This window comes from Terrapene carolina, unplaced genomic scaffold (assembly GCF_002925995.2).
Source record: "Terrapene carolina triunguis isolate 2854851 unplaced genomic scaffold, T_m_triunguis-2.0 Scaffold93, whole genome shotgun sequence".
Classification (NCBI taxonomy): domain Eukaryota; kingdom Metazoa; phylum Chordata; order Testudines; family Emydidae; genus Terrapene; species Terrapene triunguis.
This window is the reverse complement of record NW_020664444.1, coordinates 8,082,063-8,094,182: the sequence shown is the minus strand read 5'-3', so window position 1 is coordinate 8,094,182 and position 12,120 is coordinate 8,082,063. Positions and strand designations below refer to the sequence as shown.

The following is a 12,120-nucleotide window of genomic DNA, read 5'->3' as shown; positions in this document are numbered from 1 at the left end:
CACGGACCTAGTGGGCAAAGCAGGTGTCCAGGTTGGGGAACGAAGCCAAGGGTCAGCACCAGAATCAACTGCCAGTCACCAGAGCCCCCTAGGGGTCAAGCCAGAATCGGAACCAGAAATCGACGCTGAGGGGCAGAGCCAAGGTCAGATGCCAAATGCCAGAGCCAAGGGATAAGCCGAAGTCAAGGTCAGAAGTCGGAGTTGGAGCCAGGGCTGGTCACTGAGGCTTGGAGGCAAGGTGTAAGGGCAGGAGGAGAGGCAAGGATGAAGCATGGAGCAGGAGCATGGTGGGAACAGGGGGGAAAGGGAGGAGCAGAGCACGAATCAGGAACAGGGTTGGGTGCAGGAGGCAGGCACGAGCAGGGTCCAACACAGCCACAACCGGAAACCACTTTGTTGGTCAGACAAACTTCCTCCTGGCTTAAATAGTGTAGTTGGACCAATCGGTGGAGCCGTGCAGTCCTCCAATCAGAGCTCCCATGGATGGTGCGTTGGCTGGGGCTATAGTCCTAGTAGCTTCTCGGCCCACCAGGTTTCAGTAGACATTGGGTGGAGGCCAGTATGTGGTGGTGGCGGCTGTCTGGGGACTCCCAAACCTGGGTTCGAGACCCAGGACATCATACTGTTTTCTCAATGACACCTCCAGTCCATCTTCCCCCTCCCCACCCCCCCGCAGCTGGCACCCAGCCAGCATGGAGGACAAAGCTGCCTGATTCAAATTCATAGGGATAAAAGCCCTGGACTGGGGTGGGGTTTGAGGAGACTGAGATTGGAAGTGGAGAGGAGGAAACTGGGAAGGCAGGGGAATATAACCATGACTAGAAGGGGAGAGATGGCTCAGACAGAGAGCCAGGAGGGAGGAGTTGGAACTGGATGGGCAAGAAGACTGGAAGTAGGGGAAAGAATGGGACTTTGAGGGGGAGACTAAACATATCTGGGCAAGGAGGCCAGGGCTGGGATAAAGAGACATGACTGGGCCAGGTACAAGATGGAGGAGGTGGGTAGAAAGGATGAAGCTTTGGGAGAAAAAAGGGTCTGTGTCCACTTCCAGAGCCTGGAATGGAGCTCAAGATTGCAGAATCTCACCTTTCCTCTGCTGTCAGCAAATACCGGTGAAACACGCTGGGGCAAAGTGTGTGTCTCATTCCCTTCTAGTGCTGGTCCACATAGAGGATGACAACCTACTACTGCTATAAGTGACTCCATTAGCTCAAGCGGTAGAGGTCTGTGCAGTGGCGCTAAAGCTTGCAAACCTGCTGATGATCCATGTGGCTGTCAATATGATGCTGCATGAAGCAATGTGTATTTTCAGTTTGCGTTTTTTCCCTAGGAAATTACACATACAGAGAAACAGGTAAAAGAACGTTAAGGTTGCAAAGTCATGCACTCAGAAGTTGGGCAAAACCAGAATAATTCTGTGCAACCTTAATTCAGCCCCCTTCTGTTCTGCAAGTGCATTATGATACAGTCTTAAATTACATGATCACATACTATTTTTTTCCCACAGTAATTTTGTTAGCTCTTCAATCACCATAAAATTGTATCTACTTTGGAAGATTCTAAATCAATCACATGAAGGGGAGGAAAAAGCAAGACAAAAGCTTTTACTCTGACCAAAAAAAACCCATCCAGGCATCCTTTATCCACCAATTCAAAACAAAACAAAACACAAGATCAACTATTTCCTTTGTGGGCCACTTGTGACCTTGCTCTTGGAACCTTAATTTCTTAATTTCCTGATTTTATGTAACGCTTAACTCTGCATCCCTCACACAGTTCTTTGCATTTAATTTTCTCCCTGTCTAAAACGGATGATAAAGCAAGAAAAGGAAAAACGAGAACAATCCAGCTATTCAGGTACCAAAGCTTCCGAATCCTGCCAGCGAAGCTTGCAAGGCCCTTGCTCCAAAGTTGTTCTGCTGTTGGAGGGACCAAGTTCCCATGACTTTCCCCAGTTTGTAAATTGCTTTAAACAATAAAGCAACTTCGTGCACAGGTGGACGCCTGCACCCCTATGCACTTCAGTGGGGCTCTTCATGGACTTTCCAAGCAGGACCAGTGCCTATGCACACTGAACTAGCCATGTACCCATGCAGAGTACGCCTATGTCTATCTGAGCGCCAGTGAACAACTCTATTTTCTACTACATACTTGGGGCATAATTTTCAACAAGTCAGACAACTGATGAAACATTCATTTAAAAAGTGTGAGTAAAAGCCCTAACACTTCCTGAGAAGAGAGATGGCCTTGCAATTAAGGAGCTGGACTGAAACTTGGGCATCTTGGTTCAATTGCTGGCTCTGCAAATCCCTTACGATCTGATTCACCAATGTGCTTAAAGTTAAACATGTGTTCGCATGCTTGGCTGAATAAGGATGGTTTGCTAATCCGGGCCTCAGTTCCCCATCTCTAAAATGGGGATAATAGGTTCTTTCTCTGTGTATTCAGATTGGAAATCCTTCAAGGGTAGGATTGTCTCTTGTTAGGTGTGTGTACAGCCCCTAGCAAAATGGGGCACCAATCTCGGCTGGAGTGTCTAGTTGCTACTGTGATAACAAGTAAAAATATTCAATAAAGATGCTGTCCAGGGCATGGTTTCATATTTTAAGACATCTTTTGCTGCAGTACTCTGTGCACGCATGCATACATGCACATATACATAATATGTTTTTATAGAATGAGAAAAGTAACTTTTTTCCCCCCACTCTGCCACAGCTCAGTAAAAACATCTGAAAGGATTTTGCTTAAACTTTTTCCAAAAAATCAGCCAGAGACCAGGGAAATTGTCAACCCCGAAGACGAGTGTGGTGGAAAATTAGGAGCGTGTGAAAAGAGCTGTTATAACAAACTGTTTAAAGCCTTTAATTATAGCCGGTGACTACTACTGGTGACTGCTATAATTAGGGCCCTACCAAATTCACGGCCACGAAAAACGCATCATGGACCATGAAATCTGGTCTCCCCCCGTGAAACCTGGTGTTTTGTGTGCTTTAACCCTATACTATACAGATTTCACAGGGGAAACCAACGTTTCTCAAATTGGGGGTCCTGACCCAAAATGGAGTTGCAGGGGGGTCACCAGGTTATTTTAGGGGGTCGTAATATTGCCACTCTTACTTCTGCGCTGTCTTCAGAGCTGCGTGGCTGGAGAGCGGTGGCTGTTGGCCAGGCGCCCAGCTCTGAAGGCAGCAGCACAGAAGTAAGGGCAGCAGTACCACAACCCCCCCCCCACCCCCCCACACACACACACACAACTCCATTTTGGGTCAGGACCCCTACAATTACAACACCGTGAAATTTCAGATTTAAATAGCTGAAATCATGAAATTTATGAATTTTTAAATCCTATGACCATGAAATTGACCAAAATGGACCATGAATTTGGTAGGGCACTAGCTATAATAGATACAGCTTCCGCTGAACGCTTTGCTTCCTGTGCTCAGTGCAATGTGGAAACCACATGAGGGTGGTGGAACTTGCTCTAATTCCCTGAGATTAAGGCTGTCGATCTCCTGGGGGAAGATAGGTTTCTCTAGGTGCTTTTAGTTGTAATAGTTCCTTCTTCGGAGGATGGGTTTGTGTCACTGTTACAGGGCTAGCTCACCTCTCTCCCCTTTCTGGGCTTCCAGAGTGCACCCTCTCAGCACTGCTCTCCTTGGCTACAGTACCGTTCTTACCCAGTAGATCCGACTGCGTTTGGACGCTTGCCGTTCTTCCCTTCGGGAGTCTATGACCGGCAGTGAATACAGTGATCAAATGGCCGCCTTTAACCAAAATATTGTTTCTCTTAACAGTAGAAACAAAGCATTTTAGAGGAAAAGAATTTTAAAACAGCGAACAATCTATATGCATGTCTGTCTTACCTAAAGGCTTACCCAGGCAGGCCCAGTTTCTCCAGACACTGCCAGCATGGGGTCCTTCTGTCTCCAGCTGCTTCCCCCAAAACAACTATGGACTTCTCTTGAGAGAGGGTCCTTCTTCAAACCCTGCTGTAGCTCCTTTGCTTGCTTGTGTTCATGGACCTTTTTCTGTCCTGACGTTGTCTCTTAACAACACTCAACTGAGTGCAGACAAGTGGCATTTCTCAAGACATTCTTTCCTTTCCTGTTTGTTTTTCCTGACAGCCCCCGTATTAAACTAAATCAATCTCATCATACCATAAACATCCCAATGTTCATAAATTATCACAGGGCAGCTCCAAATGCATGACAGTTTGTTTCCTCCAATGTGGGAGAATTGAGTATAATTTCCCATCCCTGTTTTGCAGGTAGAGATGGTTGAATTCTTTACTGTGAACAATGGGCCTGATTCTCCATGTGGGTCATTCCACCAGTGCAGAACGTGTGTGCAGTGCTACTACTCTGATTTCGTAGGCTCTTATTTCCCACTTGCACCTCAGAAGATGCAGGGCAGTGGAGGACCAGGTGCGGGACTCTCTATAAACTTAGTTGCCTTTCAGTCCATTTTCCAAGCCTGATTTCCTCAAGTGTAAAGGTTTGGCAAGAAACTGGAAACGGTTGGCTTATTTAGCCTAGCAAGATGCAGGCTGAGCAGGGATACGATTGCTCTCGTGAAAACACCAGTGGGTAAACACCAGGGAGGGAGAAGAGCTATTTGAGTTAAAGGACAAAGTTGGCACAAGAACAATTGGGGTTAAACTGGCTATGAATAAATTTAGGCTGGAAATTAGAAGAAATTTTCTAACCATTGGAGTGAGGTCCTAGAACAGCCTTGCAGCAGGAGTGGTGGGGATCAGGAACCTAACTAGTTTTAAGATGAAGCTTGGTAAGTTTATGAATGGGTTGATTGCCTGTGATAGCAGGAGACTAGACTCAGTGACCTCAGTGACTCCAGTCCTGTGTTCCTAAATAGCCAAGAATTTTCCATCTATCTGTTGCTTCAGCTATTCATGGCCTGTGATTGGTCACTCAGATCACATGGTATTGTTACTCTCTAATTGGATGGTTAAAACTTTCTAAACTTGCAAATGACATGGGGTAAACAACAGTCGCTCTGGTGTGATTTTTGTGAATGAATTTTCATTTGTACTAAAACATGCATAGCTTGAGGTATGGTAAACGCTTTCACCAATAACCAGTGGCTGGCCACATACTCACAAATGTTATGTGACTTCATGTAGAACAGCCAACTGCAACTGGCTGGTGAGGGAGATAGTATTTTGTGATCCATCAGCTCTGTTTGTGGGTTTCAGAAACTTTCTTATGCACAGATGTCGAAATTCTGTCTAAATTACTATCAAATTGCTGTGCGTGAGCTGTTGCTGAGAAAATAATGGTAGCTGCCTTTACTTGCCCCCTGCACACCCCAGTATCTAATTTGGGTGTGCAAAATTCTACACATTTGATGTGGGGGATTTTTTTTTTTTTGACAGTTGCGCAAAATATCAATCACTAACTTTTCTTCATCGTAGTAAGAATGGGTGAGTACCTGGTCCAGATCCTGCATTATCCAGCCCAGTTTGTAATCACACTCGCACAACGTGGGTGTGAAATGCTACCATTCTGATCTCGTAGTGTGTTATACGGATTTCTTACACCAGTGCAATGACCCTCTGTGTCTGGACTGGTGAACATTCAGGACCATTCGGCAAGGCTGATCTAAATCCTTGGCACAAATCCCTTTGAGAAACTTTAAGCATAACCAGTCCTGTGGAAATGCAGAATTCAAATGATTTCTCTTCTAATAATGGTCATATTTCAGGATCTTTGAAATGTATCACACACCACTTTCCACGTACTGAGACCTTTTCCCCTGTATTTGAATTACGAAGAGAAACTAACAGTGTTGTAACATGTGTATATATATATATGTCATGCATGTTTGTGTGCCACATTTGATGATGATTAGAGATGGAAACGTAATTTTTCCTAATGTGTGTGTTTGTGTGTGTGTGTTTGTGTCTGTTTTCATTCACAGAAGAATTTTTATCTTCTCTACTAGATCCAAAGCATTTGAAATGCCAGTTCTGGCTGCCATGTCAAAAAATGCTAGCAGATTTTATATGCCACAGGGAAAAAAATAATATATATATTAGAGAGGAAAGATCTGTTTGTTAGGTCACCTAGATGACCCATTTCCCCCTTCCCCCACAACCTTTAGTCGGCACAGGATTTGTACATATTACAAATCATTTCATCATAATATAGTAATTCAAGGCCTGGGGTGTGTGTGGTGGGGAAACCTCACAGCTATCCCAATAGGCCAGATCCTGCCCTCGGTTACACCTCATTTACATGAAATGGGGAATCGGAATATAACTAGGAGCAAAATCTGATCCAATACGTTCCAATGTGCTAGACTGTGGTGGCCTCCTTCTGTTCCAATAAAGAGATGTTGCAAACTCCTTCCGCAGAGACGATCCCTAGATGCCAGGAGTTCTGATAGACACCTGTGCTAGCTTAGCGTCATTGTGAGCTGCATTCACCCCGAGCAGAGGGTTCTCTCCCCCAAGGCATTTCTGTAGCTAAACTCCTGCCTTGCGTTCCGTAGGTTGCCACGACAGGGCAGTGTTGCTCTACGAGTACGTGGGGAAGAGGATAGTGGACTTGCAGCACACGGAGGTACCAGACGCCTACCGAGGAAGAGGAATAGCCAAGCACCTGGCTAAGGTATGACCCGACCAGCCTCTAGCAACATTTTGCCTTCCTTTACGGACTAATATTACTTATCTCACAATAGCATTTAGCCCCAACTGAGATCAGGGCGCCATTGCGCTAGGTGCTGTACATACGCAGAGTGAGCAGCAGTCCCTGCCCCGGAGACCTTATAGGCTAAAGGGACACGATGGACAAAGGGTGGGAAAAGAAGCAGAGGCATAGAGATGTGAAGTGAGCTACCAAAGATCAGGCAGCAGGTCGGTGGCAGAGCCAGGACAAGAAGCCAGATCCAGTGCCCTAACCCCTGCACCACACTGCCTCTCTAAAATGGCTAAGAGCAGTGGGATGCTTCCGCAGACTGTTTAGAACTCACGCAAGTGACCCATTTGACACAAACTGTGAAACACGACCAGTTTAGAGCAAAAACCTTGGCATTTGTCCAAATCTTGGGGGGGAAACCATGCCCCCTTCTGGCTCTCTACCCCTCCCTCCCCAAAAATCCCCTCCATCTTGGAGGTTTGGATGCAAAACAGAACATTTTGCAAAAGAAAAGTTTTGAAAATTGACATTTCTGAGCCACAAAATGAATCTGGGAACATGCATTTTAATAAAATTTTACAAAAGAAAAAAAAGGCTTTTTGCCAGGGTCCGTTCCAGCACAGGCCTATGACTCCAGGGATTGGCACCATGTGCCTTCCAGAAGGGTGGCACGCAGGAACGCCAAAGAAAGGGGAGAGACCATCTCGACGGGGTGGTTTGCACCAGCGTTGCCCAGAAACACTCAGTGAAAGGAAGCTGCAGAAGGAGCAAGGGGAGGTGTGGAGAGATGCAGCAAAGCTCAGCGCTAGGGGAGACCAGATGGCCAATTAGGGCCTGCTCTAATAAATCCTGATGAACGGCCATGTTCCTTCCGCTCTCCTTTCCCAGCAGTTTGCCCAGCTGCCTCCGCGCTTAGTGCGGCTGGCTGCTGACTTTTGGCAGTTTGCAATTTCAACCGCCCCATGCTATGAAGGAATTTCTGCTTCTGGGCTGGTGCTTTTCTGCTGTTCCTGAATGCATTACTCTCTGAAATGGCTTCTTTGCGTTGCTCCATCCCTCGTCCTCTCGCTGGATCCTCTTTCTCGGCAGGAAATGTTCCTTTTCCTTTTCCTGCTCCGTAGGCTGAATCGGCCTCATATTGCTTCATAACTCACGTGTCTTGATGCATACATCACTTTGATTGCTCTCTGCTGTGATCTTTCCATCTCTTTCCTGTAGTATGGAGACCAGAGCTGCGTTCCACAGTGCAAACGTGCTCTGGCTCCTGGCTTCTCTGGTGAGAGAATAACTTCCCTTGATTTATGTTCCTTCCCTTAGTGTAGACTCCTCAAGACTTTCTTTGTTTGCACGCTGCAGCGTTCTGCTGCGGGGATGGGGGTATCTCTCTCACACACAACCTTTTATTTCCCCCTTCTGTTTGCAGCTTTAGTTCAGGCTCTTCCTTCCCTGAGTCTCTTTGCTTCATTATTCTGTCACGCTAATGAGCCACTCCGCAGCATAACGGATCCAAAGCATTCTGCGTCTGATCGCTGTATCTTTCCCATGCGCCTTATTTTATAGCATGTCAGCAAAGCTTTGGAATGACACCGTTTGTCGAAGTGACTTCTCTGTGGGAGCAGAACCAAACCACCCCAAATTACAGGCGCTGCGACCCTCACGTTAACCTCTCCTCCTTGCCCCTAAGCTTGGCTTTCTTTGTTCGTTTCTCTGATTCTCCTTCATGGTACCAAGAAGAAAAAAACACAATCCAATCAGTCAGCCGCTGCCCCAGCGAGCTTGCAATCGAAGGTTCCCATGGAGGGTGGGAGGCGCTGGGAAATGCACAGGCCTGGGGAATGAATGGATTTTCCATGATAAACTCCTTTCTTGTGGGCCTTCTGAGGGATGGAGTCTCTAGAGGCTGTGCTAGTGGATCAGCTGCTCCTCCTGTTGCCTGATGCAATAATGTAGCTGAGGGCATGTTCCGTTCTCATTGGTGTCCTTCCCGGTCATCACGGACTCTTCAAAAGTGGCTGGCAAGTGTTTTGCCTCTTGCCTGTGTGTGTTGTGGGAAGGAGGATGGGGAGCTTTGTGTCGGCAGCAAGCTGGGGAGATGATAGCTTTGGGGGGATTGGGTGTTCTTGTGGGAATTGCTGGGGGTTGGAGGAGTCCAGAGCCTGTCACCCCGTCCTTATCAGAAGAAAAGCTTTGCGAAGGTGGCTCTTCCCCCAATGTCTGATTTGAATGGGACTGTGATTGCTGCTCGGCAGAGCGTCCTCCTGTCTGCCCCATTCTCTCCAGGCTGCAATGCTAGGGACGTTCTGCCCGGCTGCCTCCACGCCCTGGGTTCCCCCGGCACAAATCCAGCTGGTGTTCCTCGCTTCCTCCTTGGCTGATGCCCAAGCTGAGTTTGATTTGAGTGTGATCTGCAAGTGCACCTCCAAGCCTACCCCCCTATGTCACATTCTCCTCCCTCTTCCTCCAGACTGTCTGTGTGCATTTGCCCAGTCGGTTCATGGTCCATGTTCTAGGCCGGGGCATGTTATCTCACAACAGTGACCTTGGAAATGATTGTGACGGGTTGGATCACAGAAATCCCCTTGGGAGCTGCCACCTGATGTGCAAAGACTACCTCTGCTCCTGTTTTCCCTGCCAGCTCAGGACTCCAGCACCCTGTCTTGCTGAGCGAGACACTCCGTCTGCTCCAACACAGACCCAGGGTCTGAATCACTTGTCCCAAAGCTGCAAGTTTACCTGAAAACAGCTCACAGAAGTGTGCTTGTCTTTAGTACTCAGATGCCCAACTCCCAATGGGGTCTAAACCCAAATAAATCCATTTTACCCTGTATAAAGCTTATGCAGGGCAAACTCATAAATTGTTCGCCCTCTATAACACTGATAGAGAGATATGCACAGTTGTTTGCTCCCCCAGGTATTAATACATACTCTTGAGTTAATTAATAAGGAAAAAAGTGATTTTATTAAATACAGAAAAAAGGATTTAAGTGGTTCCAAGTAGTAACAGACAGAACAAAGTAAGTCACCAAGCAAAATAAAATAAAATGCACAAATCTATGTCTAATCAAACTGAATACAGATAATCTCACCCTCAGACTGGACACCTTCCAGGCCTGGGCACAATTCTTTCCCCTGGTACAGCTCTTGTTGCAGCTCAGGTGATAGCTAGGGGATTCTTCATGATGGCTCCACTCCCCTTTGTTCTCTTCCACCCCTTTATATATCTTTTGCATAAGGCGGGAACCCTTTGTCCCTCTGGTTTTCCACCCCCCCTCACTGGAAAAGCACCAGGTTAAAGATGGATTCCAGTTCAGGTGACATGATCACATGTCACTGCAAGACTTCATTGCCCACTTGCCAGCACACACACATATACAGGAAGACTAACAGGTAAACACAGCCATCTGCAGACAATGGTCCTTGTTAATGGGAGTCATCAAGATTCCAAACCATCATTAATGGCCCACACTTTACATAATTACAATAGGCCCTCAGAGTTATGTTTTATATTTCTAGTTTTAGAAACTAGAGTGGTACATTTCTACAAATAGGATGATCACACTCAGTAGATTATGAGCTTTGTAATCATACCTTACAAGAGACCTTTTGCACGAAGCATATCCCAGTTGCATTATATTCACTTATAATCATGTTTTTATAAAACCATATAGACTGCACAACGGCACAATGATCTCTTACCATTTTCTCCTACTTTTTTCCTCCTCCTGCCACCCAGGGATTACCAGCTCCTCTGTCACGAGCGGGGCTGTACATTCAGTGGCACGGGCCTGCCTCTCTATTAGAAATCCTCTCACCTCATCCTCTTGTAAGTCACACACCTTCTGGGTGTGGTGCTCTGTCCCATCTAGTGGCACTGAGACCACTTAGAGAGAGCGAGATTAATGAGTCTGCTCTACAGCCTTAGCTAACAGCCAGCTGGCTTTTAGCTCATGCAGTAGAGGCTCATGCACTGAGGTCCCAGGTTCGATCCCGACCGCCGACGACTGGGGTCTGTTGGTGTTACACTCTCCTGCCTCCGCCCATTCTGGATTTATGCTCATGCTTTACTTTCTCCTTTGATGGCTTCAAGCAGCTTGATGGACATTCTCTGCTAAACTCCCCATCTTCAGCTATTTCAGGAATGCTCTGCCCTCAAATTAAATTCCCTGGATATTAAATTCCCTGCACCCCAGCCTGCCTGCTTCTGTGCTGGTTTCTTGAGGCCTCACTCAATCACTCATACACCTCTCTGCTTATTGTCCTACCCTACTTTCTCCCCCGCCCGGCAGCCTCTGCTTTCCCACTCCTTATTGCTACATCGATTCTCCCTCCAAGCCCACCGGTGACTTGTCTTTTATCCGGATTGCCTGCTGCAGGAGTAACGAGCCACGTCACCAGCACAGCTCAAGGAGTCCCACTAGCCCTGCTGCAACCAGGCCTCCAGGTGTTGAACCCTCTTTCTTCCAGGCAACGCACCAATACTGCAGCATCCCAGTTAGGAACATAATCCCTAGAGGTTCTGCGCCTGGCCTTTCCTACCAGGCCTTCCAGCCTGCAGTGCAGGGCAGGGATAAGTGGCTCCTCCTTATCACATTGGCCCTAATAACGAGTTGCTTTCCGTACTGCCGTGATCTATATGATGAAGCACTGAAGAAAGTCTGTCCCTGCCCCAACTAGCACTTGGTGTGTAAAGGCACAAGTACAGACAAATGGCCCGTCTGCCGCAGCGTGGCCGCCAGCGCTCGAGCGCTCCATGGAAGCGGGGTGGGGGTACGTTCTCTAAGTTAGCCCCAGAGTGAGCAAGAAACATTGGGCCCTTCTAGATCTCACTGCTGGGCTCTGTCCCTGGTGGGTACCAGCCAGCCCCGTTACAAACCCAGGATCATCCTGGCTACAGACTTCCCTTTGGGGCGGGTCCCTCACTGCCTCCACCTGCTCTTCCCAGTCCTAGAGCACACTCCCCTCTGCGAGCAGGGAGTGTTAGCCTGATTCTGGGGCCTCCTCCCTGCTTCTCCTGACCCATCCACTCCTCCTCCATGAGGCAAACCTGTTGCAAGGCTCTGGCTCTGTGTGATGGGAAAGGTGACCTGCTGTGTATCTTCCTAATTCCTGCTGTGCCCACTCTCCCCTCCTGCCGTGCTTGGCCGCTCACACCCACCCTGCTGCATCCCCCATACTCCCTGCTGTACGTCCCCCTTGCTCGTCCCCTGCCTGCTGCTAAATGACTGAGATGCTCAGCCAGCTCGTGATCGATCGTTGTTAGCGATTTACTATTGTTTCTCCCGCAAAGCTGTACCGGTCCCACCTGCGGCATGGCTCTTGGAGTGTGTGGCTCCTGCGCTGGGTTAGAGCTGTTGGCAGGGACAGTAAGACTGGGAGCTGTTGTGCAGGACAACTCTCCTCTTCCAGTAGATATTGGAAAGCCTCGCGCATGTTGAGAACAGCCTGCCCCACCTTGGATGGAGGT

General features: G+C 47.8%; 1 protein-coding gene across 1 annotated transcript in view; it reads left to right on the top strand.

Moving 5' to 3' along the window:
- Window positions 1-12,120, top strand: part of NATD1 (N-acetyltransferase domain containing 1) — a 36,677-nt gene that overhangs the window by 16,310 nt on the left and 8,247 nt on the right. Inside the window, exon 2 of the mRNA XM_024205251.2 lies at window positions 6,511-6,629. Within this exon, the coding sequence (XP_024061019.1) occupies window positions 6,511-6,629 (119 nt within the window). The remainder of the gene's footprint in view (window positions 1-6,510; window positions 6,630-12,120) is intronic.